General features: G+C 35.7%; 1 protein-coding gene across 2 annotated transcripts in view; it reads left to right on the top strand.

Moving 5' to 3' along the window:
* The window catches only part of LOC101893749 (protein sprint), a 452,096-nt gene that overhangs the window by 79,412 nt on the left and 354,245 nt on the right, over positions 1-18,439 (top strand). The window contains exon 2 of one of the 2 annotated variants that reach the window (XM_059122992.1): positions 14,405-14,552. The exons of the other annotated variant lie outside the window; for it this stretch is intronic. Coding sequence (XP_058978975.1) covers positions 14,523-14,552 — 30 coding nt within the window. The 5' untranslated portion in view covers positions 14,405-14,522. The remainder of the gene's footprint in view (positions 1-14,404; positions 14,553-18,439) is intronic. 2 annotated transcript variants of the gene reach the window in all.

Genomic DNA, 18,439 nt, shown 5'->3' on the forward strand with positions numbered 1-18,439 from the left:
CATGGCAACTATCAGTGTAGGATTTTTATCTGACTTTTGCCAACGAAAGGAAATAAATAAAAAAAAATCCGATAAGACCAGATAAGGAAGTTTTGATTTTTTTTATTGTTGATTTTGAATTCAGGAATTCAATACAATTTGAGATATTCAATGGACATTTAATATTAACGGACATTGTAAAAAACAAGGTTTTCAGTTACATTGTTTTGTTCCAGGAAATTGGTTATTTCGGGGTTTCCATACAAGAAGACATCGATCAGTTTATTTTGGAATATACATTTCCAACTTGGGTTATAGGGAAAAAGAAATACATTTCGTTGACATCGACATAAATTTACCGCTTGATATCAACCTCGAGTCGGAATTACAGACACAAAGACAGATATGGAAAAAGTAACTGACCAATAAAAATATGAAGCGTATATTGAATTTGTTTTATTCCCTTTGTAACTCCTCAAAATAAGTATTTTAGACCCACATACAATTCTCTGTCCATCTGCTGCAATCTTTGTAGCTTCCGAACGGAATAAAGTAGGTGGACAAAATTTTAAACTAATTAACATTGGACGGTATCTCCGAATCTATGGTATTTTTGGTATCTCCCAAACATTTCCACCGAATTTGCTGTAAATTACTAATAAAGAATTGCCCGCATAGGCGCAAATTGAGTGTAGTGATACCTCCCGACATCCAGTATTTAAAATTGTCCGAAACAAGCGGTGCTTCACGTTCTCAGAAAATTTTCAATAAATATAACTTTAGTTTTAATGATTTAAGCCAATTTTTTCAACAGATTAAAAGTTGCTGTCAGTGTCTATGCAGCTCTAGCATTTTTCTCTCAAACGTATATACCAACAGTGGAATCTATATTAAATTTCATACGTACCGCTCTACCCTAAGATCCAATCAGAAATTTATTACCATACTTTTCGTACAGTTATACTACGCATGTCGAAATCCATCTCTTTCTCTCCACCCTGGACACCAACAGTGACCTCGATATCAAATTTCAGAGTTACATCTATATCCCAAGTCACAACGGCACATTTTGTGCACTTTTCGTACGTCCATATGTACGCATTTCAAAAATCACTTCCTTCTCCCAACTACAAACGCCAACAATTACATTCATATCAGTATGTAGGATTTCAGCTCTTTTCCTTCACTCAATATCAAATTTAGGTACTATAATTGTACGCAAGGTACTATTTCCAAATTAATCATTTCTATATCTCAATCCCATATATCAACTGAGGCCTCAATATAAAATTTCAGGATTTCAGCTCGATTCCTTGACCCAGTACAACATTTTGTATCAATTAGTACTTTTAATACAAATATAGGACGCGTTTCAAAACCACCACCAAATCCCAACCTCTGATACCAACAATTATCTAAATAACAAAATTCAGAATTTTATATATATCCCTTCACACAATACCTAATATATTACCATTAAGTACTTTTCGTACAATGATGGTACACATTTTCAGAATCAACTCCATATCCTAATCACAGACACCAACAGTGAAATCTATATCAAATTTCAGGGTTTCACCTCTGTTCTTTCACCTAACACCAAATGTAGTACCATTTTGCACTTTTCCTTCAAATATAGGACGCATTAAAAACCACCGCCAAATCTCAAACACAGATACCATCAGTACACTAATTATCATATTTCAGAATTGTAAATCTATCTCTTCACAGAATACCAAATTTTGTACCATTTAGTAATTTTCATACAACAATAGTACACATATCCAAAACCACCTCCATATTTTCAGGCTACACATGTACAGCGACCCTAATACCAAATTTCTGTTCTGTTTACCCAATACAAACTTGTAGCAAATATAGTATTATTTGGTACTTTTCTTGCACTTGTGTGTAATACACATTTCCCAAAACCACAAATATAACAAACCAACCACCCCCAATACAACATTTCCAAATTCCCGCCACATCGGTTCACCCTATAATAATCTGTTCCAAATTTTGTACCATTTTGTGTAAAATTTCTAGCTTCAGCCATTTCGTCTGGGAGTTGATTCTTTTTTAGTCACTATTCCTTTACAGGGTGAGATGAAAAACATGCAACCAACTTCAGACAGCTATCATTTTTAAGCCTCTCGTCCTACAGCTGTTAAAATTATTCCAGTGACAGCTCATTACATTGTTCACAAGCGTACAAAAGCATTTTGGTGAGAATTTTCCAGAAAAAAAGTTATTCGTCATGGAATTCGAGCGTGATAGTGTGATTTCTCTATATTTGGCTGGAAAACCACAAGTGGCTATCGTTAGAACACACCAGCATTCAAATGTGAATAAATCTTGTGTCTGGTGATGGTGTGGGCCGCCATAACACCCGACGGTCGCTCTCGCTCGTATTAATCGACCGTGGCATCAGAATAAATTTCGAATATTATCGCGAAAAAAATTGGAGGGTGTATTAAAGCCTTGAGCACGCAACCATTTTGTCCGCAGACCTTGAACATTTGAACAGGAATGAAAAAAAAGGCATTTCAACAGGAAGAAATCTGACAAAAGCCATTAAAATATTGAATATCGGGAGGTAAATCGTGGATCAATACCAAAACGTGGACCTATAATTACAACGATTCGCCACACGAATTGGAACCCATTATGACCTACATCTACCAATTTTCAGACAAATCCGTGAAAAAATGTGGCATAAATCATCAAAATACCGAATATTGGGAGGTACCGTTATATGGGGACTATACCAAAACGTGGACCGATAAATCTCATTTTCAATACCAACCATCCAAGACACAATACAAATTGCTCTGCTTTACAATTTTGGCGCTCTACGTCAAATATAGTGGGCTGTATCGTGATTTCAACAGACAGACAGACAGACGGACGTCGTTAAATCAACTTGGAATTTTATGCTGATTATGAATATATATACTTAATGGGGTCTACGACGAATATTTAAGGATGTTACAAACGGAATAACAAAGTTAATGTACCCTCCCTTCCAAGGTGGATGGTATAATTAAACAAAACTTCATATATCATACTAAATTTTCAGATTTTCTAGGTTTTATATATTATTCAAATTTTTTATTTTATGGAAAAAAAAATTGTTGGAAAAATACCTTTTACACCAATTCCAATTGCTCGAAACTAGTTCAACGTCTCCATATGTAAATCTTTGAAACCAACAGTGACTTCAATATGAAACACCTTCGGTGGCAGACACTTGTCTGACAAGATTTGCATTTTCGTATATCCCCCATATAACGGTACACTTGGAATTCGATATTTGGACGATTTTAGACATATTTTTTAAACTGCGATTCCTCAAAGTTGGTATTAGGATTAGATCCACGTTTTCTTGTAAAATATCCCTAAACTGGTTACTTGATGACGTAAGCCGCATTTTCAAGAGAATTGTTTGAACTTTGGTATTTGAAATGCATTCCGTTCCCTCTGTTAAAAAATTCTTTGTATGATCCCAGGGTTTAACAAAGCTCTTATATAACATTACTTTCTAATATTTGGTATTTCGATAATTTAGCCGCATAATTTTTATACCCTCCACCTTGGAAAGGAGGGTATATTGAATTCGTCATTCCGTTTGTAACATCGCTAAATATTCGTCGTAGACCCCGTAAGGTTTATAATATGTTTATAATCACCATAAAATTCTAAGTCGATTTAACGATGTCCTTCTGTCCGTCTGTCTGATTTCAACAGACAGACGGACAGGTATTCGTTGATCATAATGGGTCCTAATTCGTGTGGCGAAGCATTGCATGTATAGGTCCACGTTTTGGTTAAGCCCCAAATAACGGTACCTCCCGATATTCGGTATTTTGATTACTTTTGCCACATTTTCCCACGGATTTGTCTAAAATTTGGCATTTGTTGGTCATAATGGGTTCTAGCTCCTGTGGCGAAACATTGTATGTATAGGTCCACGGACTCTAATTTTTCCTTTACTCAAAGGTGGATGATATTAAATGTTCGGCCCGGCCGAACTTAGTGTTTTTTTACTTGTTAATTATGGTATTACACCTCCGACATTATAGACAGATTGTAATAAATGCAATTTTCCAAATGCTGTTGGTCACAAAAGTTCGGTTCAAACGAACTTAACCGCTTTTATAATTTCTTCCCTAATATAGGAGCGGACTTAAGGCTTCTTATTGACTTTTAAATTCCGTAAATGGAATCCCTAAAACAATATTTTAAATAATTGCCTTAGATTTGTCCATTTTTTTACATCAAATTCCAACTTTGATCAATGACCCTGACTAAAACAGTAACGAAATAATTTTATCTTCAAAAGAATCATGATTTTGATGAAATCGACGAAGCGCAATTAATTGTAATTGATGCAACAACCACAATAAAATAACAAAAATACCGAAAAAAAAATTAGCAAAACCTATGTTTTATGCCATTGATCAGTAAACCGTGAAAAATTCTTTTCAACGGATGCAACGAACTATGAAATTAACTCGAACAAATTTGTAGGTCCCACCACTCATACCACAATACAACATTCCAAACTCCATAGACATTGACCGTCCGACGTTCGGTAGTAGGTTGTAAATGTGACGAAAAACGACAATACTATGAACTTCTAACGAGCGCGCATTGAGTTCTTGTTTTCCGCTAGTTTTTTTGGAAGTAACTAAAAAATTACCAGCTCTTTGGAATGATCGGAGCCCAATTGAATATCACCCACCCACACAATGGCTGCTGCCAACAACTTGACTTCGCTTTCGATTTGGATAAAATTAAATCGCACACCATTCGAGAGTCATTAAAAACTTGTTATCCGTCTGTGTTACGTTTTTTGTCTTCTCCTCGTTTTCGGTTAAATTCGATAAGCGTTCACACATTTTTTTGGAGGGGGCTATATTTATTGTAAAAAGTATAAAACAGACGGAGACTAGACCAGGTGAAGCAGCTCAGATGCCGGTGGAATTCACATGTGGGCACATTTCGAAATATTTGAAATAAAACGTTGTTTTATTATAAGTCTATGGTGTAAACGACACCGATACGCAGCAGCAGCGACAGCAGCCATAACACCAAAAAATCCATATTAGATAAAACAAATATTAGCCTCTGATAAGCGGCATCATTTGAATATTTCTATGACAGAGAATTACAGAAAACTTCGTGGGTATTGTTGTCAACAACAACTGAATTATGCAAATCAGTTCGGAGCCTACTTTACATTAGATGTGATAAGCACGAGCTGGAATTTACATATCTGCTCACTCAGTACCATTGTCCGGAAGACTTTAGTGCTTTACAAATATGCCAGCCGAAAATGAATTATTACAAGAGATGCTGTGTTTAATTTACATTTTTTGTTTCTAATATCTTCAAAATCCATAGCTCCAACTTGCTGTAATACGTATTGATGACATTATTAAGTCTATGTATAGATAAGGTGTGGAATATTTTGGCTTACAAATCTATGACTTAGCCGTTTTAAGAGAACAAATTCGTGCCATTTACACCTTCCATCTAGGCATTGTTTTATGTGATTGTTACATAGTTGTTGCATCATAATTCTGTAGCCGGCTCTTTCTTCATCATTTTCCATTGCAAATGGATCAGCGTAATATGTATGTCGATTTAGCCATTTCCGTTTATCTCTCTCTTTCCGTAGAAATTACTCTAGATTTTTGAAATTATTTTTTTTGCTCGGACAGGTTGGTATGATTGTGGCTATAAAGTCCTCGCATTGATATAGCCCGAACGGTAGAGCCAGATTGAAGTCGTTTTAGTTATATTTTTGAACCGAATTTACTATAAATAGGTAGGTTGGGTTCCCTGTATGTAGGAAACACCCTTGCGAAGAAATGTCCATATAGATCCTGGTTAACATCCATATAAATTTACCTCCATATAAATGTTCCTCCAAATATTCCGTATTTTTATAACACGGGTGAGATAAAAACAAATGCAACAAAGTCAAACGACATAATTTCTACTTTTTTTTTAAAATTTTATTGAATGAAAGCAAAAATTTTCGGAAATAGCATAACGGCCAATGAAACCGTCACACGCTGCCCTAATGTTGCTCTGCGGTATTTTGGCCCATTCCCTGCGAAGCGCTTGCTTGAGGTGATCGACACTTTGGTATTTCTTAGTGCCAACCTTGCTTTCCAAAATACTCCAGACACAATTGTCCAACGGATTGGTATCCGGAGATTTTGGTGGCCATTGTGCGCTGGAAATGAAGCGAGGAACCTCATTTTATAACCATTCTTGGGTGGCGCGTGTTGAGTGCGATGGTGCTGAGTCCTGTTGGAATGTCCAAGGTCTGCGGCCAAAATATTAGCGTCCCCCAGGCTTTAATACACCCTCCAGAATATTTTCGCCATAATATTCGGCACTTATTCTGATGCCACGGTCGATTAATACGAGCGGGGAGAGACCATCTGCTGTTATTGAGGACCACACAATCACCATGGCCGGCGCTTGAGTTCTGGTGGCCAACCGAAGGTGCACATTTTCAGCTGACCTCTTTGGCAAGTAAACAGGATCATTTTGTTTGTTTACAAACTGCTGGACAACGAATGTTTACTCATCGAAGAAAAATCAAATTTGGCAGTTCACCACTTTCGGCCAAGCGAAGCAACTCTTTAGCTCTTTTGAGTCTATTTTCTTTCTGTTGCGGTGTAAGTTCTTGCACTTTTTTGAATTGCAATGGCTTTACCCCGAGCTCATTTTTTAATATTTGCCGAATGGAATATTGCGATATGTTGAGCTCTCGAGCCATTTTTCGGCCACTACGATGCGGGTTTCGATCAAGTCGCTTCTTTTCTTTTCGAACCATTTCTGCTGATGTTGTTGTTTTCTCCCGTCCACTTCCTTGACGTCGGGCTACGCTACCAGTATCACTGTAACGAGCGATGGTACGAGACACAAAGGATGTATTCACATTTAAATGCTGGAGTGCTCTAACGATAGCTAGATAGAAATCACACTGCCACGCTTGAATTTCAATCACGAATAACTTCTGGAAAATTCTCACCAAAATGCTTTTGTACGCTTGTAAACAATATAATGAGCTGTCACTGGAATAATTTAATAGCTGTCGGACAAGTGGCTTTGAAATGATAGCAGTCTGAAGATGGTTGCAGTTTTTTCATCTCACCCTGTAGTGACTTGTTAGTCCGTTGCCTCTAATCTTTTTGTGGCCTGATACCCATATGAGGCATACTGATCCTTGTGTATCCGTTCTGACTTGGCTGTTATTGCCTTGTTGGCGAATTTACTGTCCGTGGAAGTATTTATGGTTTCTTGCATTCCCGCCTAGAGAGCCGCAGTGGCATTCGGTAAGCGGAGAGAGATTTCATTCTCCATATCTTTTGAAAAGAGGTCTTGCGCCGTTCTCTCTCTCTCTCCTTGACTCTCCGTCCGTCAAACAGCATCTTCCGAATAGCATACTTGCTAAGTCTCCGGTGCTCTATGCGTCCATTGCCGGCCTTTGTGTTTCGCCTAGTGTAACTAATTTCTTTTCTGGTACTCGGTAAGAAATTTTGCAAGCTGCTACAGCTCCACATTACAAGCTTACCTAAGTTTTCATAGAAGTTTAAGTCTTTCTCAATTTTTTATACTCTTTTTCAGTTATAAGAATTGAACGCTATTCGAATAACTGATTTATTTTTGGATGAGTGATAATTTGCAATAAGAAATGAATATTTTGAATCGATGCCAATTCAAACTACTTAAAATGCATTCGGCGAGCTGCACTTCATCAGTGTCATCCTTCCTCCATCAGCATTAACATCGCCATCTTCTTGTTTATTTACATGGCAACACTAGACATAGACGACTGATTAAGACATGCATGCCTGTCGCGCATCATACCACCAAGAAGCCAATGGACGATGATCTTGCGACGGAACGGACAGACACATGTGAATATGTATGTATGTATGTAAGTATGGAGGAATTTCGAATGCATGGAAAGGAGACAACTTGGACATAGGCAAGCACATGTTATTGCAGATATGAATTTGAAGTTGTCGATGTTGTTGTTGCTGCTGCTGATTGCAATAGTCAATAGTTCAATAAATCAATTAATATTTATGAATGCTGATGATAACAAACAAGGCAGACAAACGGCCGACTTAAGGCATTTCATGCCGCACAGATCTTCTCGTCCGTTCGAAGTTTCTCATTAAGACGAGCAGCTTAAGGCTTGTTGTTTATTGACGCAGATGTTGAATTTGTTGTTGCTTGCTATTCGTTACTTTATTTTGTTGTATTCAATTTTATTTAATTATGCCAACCGGAAAACAGTTTTCAAATTATTTCAGCTGTTTTGCTTAGAGCCATCAACTGGACAACACATCAATAAAAGCAACAGAAAAAAACGTTAATAAATGGAAACGGTAAACCGAACCTTTCTCAGGCCTGTTGTATTTCAAATTATTGGATAATTTATTTATAGCCATTACTTTGGCTTTTTATGGGAAACTTAATTAATTTCCAATGGCATCTAAAATGGACCACAGCAAGTCCAAAATATAATTACCAAAGAATCATTTTTCGTGGAATAGTATCGCATTTCAGCCAAAACAACTTTGTATCTGTTTATTCTACGCGTAGGAACCTCCCAAATTCTGATATCAATTAACCAAAAAAAAAAATCGAATTGAAAAACCACAGCCACCAATGGGTTAGAGCCAAGGCCGAATTTCTGTTGATTAACGATACGATAAATGATTGTACTCCGATTTGTACTGATTTTTGTGTAATTAAACGTAACAAATTAATCTCATTAACCGTAGTTTGGCTAACAATGAACACTTCAATGGCTTTCCAAAAGCAATTCAAGCGGATCATGAATCTAATCATCATGGATGATTGGATTACTGATAGATAAAACGTGGTTGGAAGATATAACGGCGAGACATGAAAGCCGTGGTGAAAGTTGGATTAATATCTAAAAATAATAAATATGTGAATAACTACGAAGCTCCAATATTTATGTAAATATAAAGCATAAAAAATATCTGTGAAAAAAGTCGCAGCATATTCTTTAATATTAAACTTACTGTTTAGAGCTCGCATTTTGCCATTATGTACAATCTATTCTATTGGCGTATACATAAAATTATAAAAATCGGACATTTCATTCAAAATTGAGGGATTTTTTCATTGATTCGGAACAGGAACAAATTTTTAAGCCCGAAACTTTTTTATACCCTACACCACAAAGTGATAAGGGTATTATGTCTTTGTACATTTGTTTGTAACATGGAGAAGGAAGCGAGGTAGTAAATTTTGAAGATCTTCATAGAATCACTTTCTGAGTCGATTTATGCATGCCAGTCCGTCCATGTAGTTTTGTTAACAAAATATAGGTCGCATTTATTATCAGATTGAGATGAAATTTGGCAAACAAGATTTGTTTGGCCCAAGAACGAACCCTATCGAAATTGATTCATATTTAGATATAGCTCCCATTTATATCTTCAAGCGATTTCGGGTAAATTGTGCACCTAAAGACCAATATCAGTCTCAATGGAATTTGAATTTTGGCACATCCAACCGAATTCAGTCTAGAAGCAAGTGCATTCAATATAGCGGTGTAGACACAGCTATAGCTCTCATATATAGACTTCATCCGATTTGGGATTTTAAATTCCTTAAGTGCGTAATATGCACACCACAACAGTAATCTATTGTACTAAATATTTGATACAGCTCAGAATAATTGTTTAAAATGTTGTCAAGATCGGTTCAGATTTTGATATAGCTCCCATATACAGGGTGAGATGAAAAAACTGCAACCAAATTCAGACTTCTGTCATTTCTAAGCCACTCGTCCGACAGCTGTTCAAATTATTCCAGTGACAGACATTATATTGTTTACAAGCGTACAAAAACATTTTGGTGATTATTTTCGAGAAAAAGGTTATTCGTGATGGAATTGAAGTGCGTTTGTGTGTTTTCTTTATATTTGGCTGGAAAACCACAAGTGGCTATCGTTAGCATTTAAATGTGAATAAACCTTTTGTGTCTCGTACCATCGCTCGTTACCGTGATGCTGGTAACGTAGCTCGACGTCAAGGAAGTGGACGGAAGAAAATAGCAACATCAGCAGAAATGGTTCGAAAAGTGAAGAAGCGACTTGATCGTAACCCGCGCCGCTGTGGCCGAAAAATAGCTCGTGACCTTAACATATCGAAATATTCCATTCGGCAAATATTGAAAAATGAACTCGGGGTAAAGCCATTGAAATTCCAAAAAGTTCAAGAACTTACACCGCAACGGAAAGAAAATAGACTCAAAAGAGCTAAGAAGTTGCTTCGCTTGGCCGAAAGTGGGGAAATGCCGAATTCAGTTTTCTCCGATGAGAAACCATTCATTGTCCAGCAGTTTGTAAAGAAACAAATAAATGAATGCCGAAGAGGTCAGCTGAAAATGTGCAACTTCGACTTGCCACCATGGTGATGGTGTGGGCCGCCATAACAGCCGATGATCGCTCTCCGCTCATAATAATCGACCGTCATCAGAATAAATGCCGAATTTTATTGCGAAAATATTCTGAAGCGTGTATTAAAGCCTTGGGCACACAAACATTTTGGACGCAGACCTTGGACATTCCTACAGGACTCAGCGCCATCGCACTCAGCAAAATGAGGTTCCTCGCTTCATTTCCAGCGCACAATGGCCACCAAAATCTCCGGATACCAATCCGTTGGACTATTGTGTCTGGAATATTTTGGAAAGCAAGGTTGGCACTAAAAAATACCAAAGTGTCGATCCCCTGAAGCAAGCGCTTCGCCGGGAATGGACCAAAATACCGCAAAGCAACATTCGGTCAGCGTGTGATGGTTTCATTGGTCTTTTGAAGGCCATAATTCGTGTCAAAGGTGACCAATTCGAACAAATCTAAACATATTCTAAAATTTGATGCTATTTCCGACATTTTTTGCTTTCATTCAATAAAATTGAAAAAAATATGGCGTTTGGCTTGTTGCAGTTTTTATACCCTGTCCGTCTGTCTGTCTGTCCGTCTGTCTGTTGAAATCACGATACAGCCCACATTATTTGATGCAGAGCGTCAAAATTTAGCAGAATAATTTGTATTGTATCTAGGATGGTTGGTATTGAAAATGAGATATATCCGTCAACGTTGTGGTATAGTCCCCATATAGCGGTACATCCCGATATTCGGTATTTTGATGATTTTTGCCACAATTTTTCATGGATTTGTCTAAAAATTGGTATTTGTTGGTCATAATGGGTTCTGGTGTTTCCATTACCCTAAGGTGGAGGGTATTAAAAGTTCGTCCCGGCCGAACTTAATATTTTTTTTACTTGTGATACCCTGCACCATACTATGGAGGGTATATTAATTTTGTCATTCCGTTTGTAACTCCTTGAAATACTCATGTCAGACCCAACAAAGTATATATATTCTTGATCAGAGTAAAATTCTAAGACGATTTAGCCATGTCCGTCTGTCTGTCTGTCCGTCTGTCTGTCTGTCTGTTGTAATCACACTATCTTTCGAATAAATAGAGATAGAAGGCTAAAATTTTGCAAACATGTATATTTTGCCAGTAGGCAGGTTAAGTTCGTAAATGGGCCATGTAGGTCCAAGAAATCATATAGCCCCCATATAACGCTACCTCCCGATATTCGTTATTTTGATGATTTTAGCGACATTGTTTACCGGAATCGTTTCAAAGTTGGTATTTGAAGTTCGTAATGGATACTACAGCCTAAGTCAGAAAATAATCTATGTAGGTCCACGTCTTCGTATAGCCCCTATATAATGGTACCCCCCGATATTCGGTATTTTGATGATTTTAGCGACATTATTTAACGGAATCGTTCCAAATTTGGTATTTATAGTTCGTAATGGATTCGTAATCCTAAGTCAAAAAATGAGCCATGTAGGTCCACGTCCTCATATAGCCCCCATATAACGGTAGCCCCCGATATTCGGTATTTTGATGATTTTAGCGACATTATTTAGCGAAATCGTTCCAAATTTGGTATTTGAAGTTCGTAATAGATACTGCAGCATAAAACAGAAAATGGGCCATATAGATCCAAGTCTTCATATAGGACCAAATACCGTACCCCCCGATATTTGGTATGTTGATGATTTTAGCGACATTAATTACCGGGATTGTTTCAAATACGGCATGTGAAGGTCGTAATGGATACTTCAGCCCATGCCAGAAAATTGTACTTGTATAACGGTACCCCCCATATACGGTATTTTAATGATTTTAGCTACATTATAAACAGATTTTTCTTCAAGTTTCGCATTTAAATATTGTAATAACTTATGACACAACTAAACTATAAGCATTCGGAAGTCTTAAGATATTAACAGAATTTTTAACGGATTTTATTTTTTGGAAATTGCCAAATTTTGTACCAAATGGTGGAGGGTGTTAAAATTTCGGCCCGGCCGAACTTACAGCTTTTTTACTTGTTTTTATCTCACCCTGTAATGGTAATAAATTTGGTACAAATGGATTTGTGTGAGTCGATAGGCCTGGAATCTTTAAAATTGGAATTAGGATTACTGTTGAAGAGTAGGATTGGGTTATGTACTAAACAGAACTGAAATTGATATAATTTGGATTAGGGTGAACTGATAGGGTTGTAATCCTGAAATATTAAATTGAGATTACTGTTGGAGGGTAGGTTATGTAGGAACTTTTGGAAATTCGTATTTATAGTAACTTAACGTTGTGAAGTATTTAAAAACCCAGTCGGTTTAAAATGTCAAATCAATTGTGTTAACCTGAAGATTTATTTGAGGTAAAATCTTCATAACAAAGGTTAACCCGAAAAGAAGCTCTGACGTAAACATGTATATACTGCCTTTATGTATACTAAATGTCCGCATCCAAAGTAGCAAGCATTTGCTATTGCTTGATTTCAGCAGAGAGGCAGACATTCTTAAATCAGATGAGGTCAAGACTTCTGATAAATCAAGCCTGTTTCTTAACAATTTTGGTATAAATTTCCAAAGTACTTCAACGCAAAATTTGTTTGCAGCTCCAAGTTTTTGGGGACATTTCTGGAATGCTGAAACTATTTAAATCTGCTTAAATTCTCAATTATGTTTTATTTTTCATTTCACTCAAAAACCCTTTTACCCCAACTAAAATATTGAGGTGTATTTTTTATCGCCAAGTCTCCAACAAGTTGATATAAACGTCGATAACATTGGTTGGTCGTCGTGTGACCAATTCAATAGCTATTTTTGGTTTTGTTTACAAAAGTCATAAAAATTTATTTATATTTATTTATTGTTTCAATTTATTTACTCTAGAGATAAGCTAAGCAACAGAGGAACAATGAAATGCCAACAAGAAGATTTTTTATGACATAAGGTCAGTATGTTTATGTCTGGGAGGCTATCAAGGAATATGAATATGAAAAGGAATATTGTTGAGGTAGGGCTGCTTTTTCATTACGGGATACAGTTCGGAATTTATGGGATTTAAATGGGAAAAATTTAGGTCTGAAAATCAAATAATTAATAAATAAATAAAGATTTATGAGTTGCCGTTCGAATGAGATTACAAATTGTGGTAAACAAGTGAATTTGAAGCTCAACAAAACCGATACCAAAAAATACAAAAAAAAAAACCAAACAAAAAATAATGAAAGTAAAAATTGCATTGGCCTGAAAATCAATTAAAATCAAACAAGTGTAAAAATTGTTAAATACAAATATTTATCAGTGGTTAAGTGAAATCGCCATAAGCTTCCTAGAAAATTTCTCGCTTTATTTTGCGAACAAAAATTAAAAAAGCAACAACGTATGTTAATCTTGTAGTGCTGGCGATAGTGACCATAACAATTGCATTTCCCGCAGTAGCTCTTACAGCTGCTACCGCGCAAAAGAAAAAAAAAACAAAAAAAAAATGATTTCAATTTGTAAAAACCCCAATCTGCTGATATTTTCTCAACATTAATTCCTTCCACCATTTAAATCGAAAAAAAAAAAAAAACAAAAAAAGGAAAAGTCGAAAAATTGCCACTGATGTTCGCTACTACAATGTGATATCTCTTTTTCTCCTCCTCCTCCTCCTCCTCGATTTCTTTTCGGGTTTACTCTATTCTACTGGAAATTCAATCATTTTTATGGATTAACTTGTATTAAAAGTGACAGTAGCCGGAAAACTCTTAAATCGCTGGCGACAATGATGAAGTGAACGAATGGGTGTCGTCCAAACCAGAGCTAAAGCAAAGCAGTTTTCATTCACCTCTTTCAATGCAAATGGTAGCACAACTGAGTGAGTGAGTGTGTGTGTCTGTGTGTTTGAATCCAGCGGCTAAATTAAATGTCAACAACTTATCAGTGGCATCATCATCATCGTCGTCATCCCAACTCTTTTTCTTTTCCAAATAGCATTTGGTGCCTTATCGCCAACAGCCAACAGAAAGTGAAAATTAATATTGAAAAAATAGAAAAGAAATACAAAAAAAAAATTCATTTTCATCCGTTTTTAATTGGAAACATCTACAGAATGGTTAATGCTGTCATGGATGCCATTGCGGTAAGTTAAATGGATTTTTTTCTAATTTTTACTCACCACAAAATTCATTTATAACTAAATTTTAATTGCAAATGGTTTTTATTTTAAATATATCAAATCATTAATATACCCAATGTATATGATTACTAAAATGTGCAATGGGATCGTGGTCAGAGACGTATTTTCCATTCTGGACTTTAAATTTGGATTAGAGCATCGTACGGGGTGTGTCATGGCAAAACAATAGAGATAGACTCATTTGCTAAATCAAATATGGAAACCCATTTTCTGAAGTACTAGGCTTTGTCACCTTTTTCAATTAAAAATTATTTTCATATCTGAAATATTCATGTATGTGCCATCCGTCATATTTTACACAAAATAATAAATATTTAATTATTTCCGAAGTTCCTAGGCACATAAAAAACGTCCATATCCTAGGAAGACGAATCTCATTTAGCTTGTCTTAAGCTTTCCCGGGGGCAGGGAATTTTTAACCTGATATATTATAAAACATTATTTTTTCCCAGATCTTCTCAAAATAAGTCCTGTACATCTAGATTGTAAATTTAGATCATACATTATAGTCTGAAGTGTTACTGCCTATTATTATTACTATCTCCAATTATCATGTTTTTGAAAAAAAGGCTCAATAAATTAATCATAAAATCTTTCTTAAGCTTAAACACATAAAAATAGAGATTTTAGTTACTGTGTAGTTTTCTAATGACCTTCTATTTTAAGTCAGTCTTTAAGCATCGAAACCCCAGAATAACCAACTGAAAAAATAAGTAAGAAAGCTGTAAGTTCGGCCGGGCCAAACATTGGATACTCTCCACCATTTGGAAAGAATTTAGCAATTTTCAAAAAAATAAAATCCGTTAAAAATTCTTTTAAAATCATAAAAATACCGAGTGTACGAAGACGTGGACCTGTACAGACAATTTTCCGTCTTAGGCTGTAGTATCCATTACGAACTTTAAATACCAAAGCAATTTAAATAACAAGCAATTCCGGTGAATAATGTTGCTAAAATCATCAAAATACCGATTATCGGGAGGTACCTTATATGAGTGCTATACGTAGTCGTGGACCTGCACAGACAATCTTCTGTCATTAGCTGTAATATCCGTTGCGAACTTCAAATAGCAAATTTGAAACAATTCCGGTGAATAATGTCGCTAAAATCATCAAAATACCGAATATCAGGAGGCTACATCAAAACGTGGACATACCCATTTTCAATACCAAAAGTCCTACTGACATAATATACCTTTGAGTAAAATTTTATCACCTAATTCATTTCGTTCAGAAGCTAGAGTCATTTCCACAGACGGACAAACGGACGGACATCGCTAAATCGATATAGAATTTTATGATGATTAAGAATGTATGCATATACTTTGTGGGGTCGAAATATATATTTCGAGGTGTTACAAACGGAATGACAAACTTAATATACACTCCATACCATGGTATATGGATTCTGCTATATGGATTCTGTATAAAACGCTGGCAATTTTCTGTAATGAAATAAAGGTTAAATTCCGAATTACAATCTTCTACCAATATTATAGCTTAACAAGCCGTGATGCTATCGATCTTCATACTTGTACTTGCTCCCGCAAATGACATTTTGAAACAAATTTCAACCATTCTATAATCTAGCTTAACATGACTTTTGAGGTCAATATTTCAGTTGTCACATTCTTCTCTGACTTTTATACTTTCCAGAAGGCATGAAAATGACAAAATATTTTTAGTCGGAAACAAATCTAAATTTTACTAACTGTACGCCCCTATTAAGGGAAGAACTACAAAATTTAAATTTGACAATTTATGGACATTAAATAAAGAAAATTGTAATCGTATGATTGCATGAGATTACTTGGTGATTGTGGGGAGTGTATAAAACCCAATAGATTTGTTTAAAGTCACCAATTACAGAAAACATACCATACTACTACCATGAAACTTTTGTTAATTTTCGAACTCTCGAAATGTACATAGACATTACTAGTACTCCTCTCCTTTGGTGTAATCTCTGTATAACGATATGTTCCAAATTTTCGATATTTTGAAGTATTCTATCCAAAAATTCCAATCATATCAACTGCATATTAACGTCTAGAGCTATTTGTAGGTCAGTTTTTCCATAGTGAATAAAAATGTATTTGTAGGTCAGTTTTTTCATAGCGAATAAAAATGTATTTGTAAGTCCTATATTGTATACCGAGCTACCTCCCACTTTGAAGTATTCTGTAGGTTTCAGTCTCATTTCTTTCAAAAAGTTTTCAATATCGGACCCCGTTTTAATGTAAACTTTAAATACAGGAACCCGCCGATTTTAAAGTTTTTTATGGTCCAAATATTCCAACCACAGTAGCTGCAATTCGAACATTTAAAATAGTATCGGGTAGAAAATATCCTCACGAAACATATTCAGTGAACGGCCGACATTTTTGAATTACCCTCAGGTAGAATAACCCTAAAATCAATATTTAAATGACCGACAACACTTCGTGGTGCAGGGTATTATGTCCTTTGTGCATTTGTTTGTAACAGACAGAGGAACTGAGATAGACTCCCAGTTACTTTTAATGATTTTCATAGAATCACATTTTGAATCGATTTATGCACCCCGTCCATCTGCCTCCGTCTGCCTGTCCATGTATTTTTGTGAACAAAATATAGGTCGTATTTATAACTCGTTTGTTATGAAATTTCCCATACATCATTTATTTGGGCCAAGGATGAATTTTGTTGAAATTGGTAACAATCGGTCAAGATATGGATATATCTTCTCTATATATCTTTGCTAAATTTCAAGTTTATTGTGCACCAAAAGCGTAATGTAATCTAAAATTTGATAAACTATAGAATATACAATCGAATTTAGCTTTTCTATGGTACCAAATATCAGATACAGCACAGAAATATCAGTGCCAAATTTTATCGAGAACGGTTCAGAGTTGGTTATAGCTCCCATATATATCTTTATTCGATTTCACGTTTATTATGCGCCAAATCGCTAATATCAGCCCAAATAGAGTGGATTATGTCACAAACGACGTAATTCTGCCTAGAAGCAAGTGTGTCAAATTTGGTTACAATCGGTTCAATATAGCTATAGCTCCCATATATATGACTTATCCGATTTGGGGTTCAATTCCCCCATATTCGTAATATGTACTCCACAATAATGATATTTGGTACCTAATGTCAGATACAGCCAAATTCGAAATCGGCTCAGATTTTGATATAGCTACCGTATATATCTCTTTCGATTTCTAGAATATTGTTGGTAAAATGTGTAATATTAGCCCAAATACGATGAATTTTGGTAGGTACTACCAAATGTGTCTTAGAATCAATCGGTTCAGATATAGCTGTAGCTCTCATATATATACGTTTCATCCGATTTAATATCTAAGTCACCCAAATCCGTATTACATATTCCATAACAAGGATATCCATTACATGATATTAGGTGGATCCTAAAAATACCTTTTCCAAGTTTGGCGAGATCGGTTCAGATTAAGATATATCTGCACTGTAACGCAACTATATTTGGTTCGAGAGGTCACATACAACATAAATTTACCATAATCAAGTTTGGTGGAAATCAATTAATCAATCACATAAGAAACTATATATGGATCTTCCTATCTCGCCGAGCTTAGTCGACCTAGCTGTATATTTCCGTAAGACCGACTGTCCATATTAATTTTTAATAACGGTATATGGTCAGAATAGAAGCCTTTTGCTTTTGGAGATGATCGCAAAATATTTTGTGTAATAGTATGGGGCTAGAGTATTGGGGCCGGGCAGAAGCCAACCAGTGGATGGTCATCAAATAATATTTAACGTTAATAATATGTATAGGGTGATATATACAATCTCATATA

This window comes from Musca domestica, unplaced genomic scaffold (assembly GCF_030504385.1).
Source record: "Musca domestica strain aabys unplaced genomic scaffold, Musca_domestica.polishedcontigs.V.1.1 22, whole genome shotgun sequence".
NCBI classification, from domain to species: domain Eukaryota; kingdom Metazoa; phylum Arthropoda; class Insecta; order Diptera; family Muscidae; genus Musca; species Musca domestica.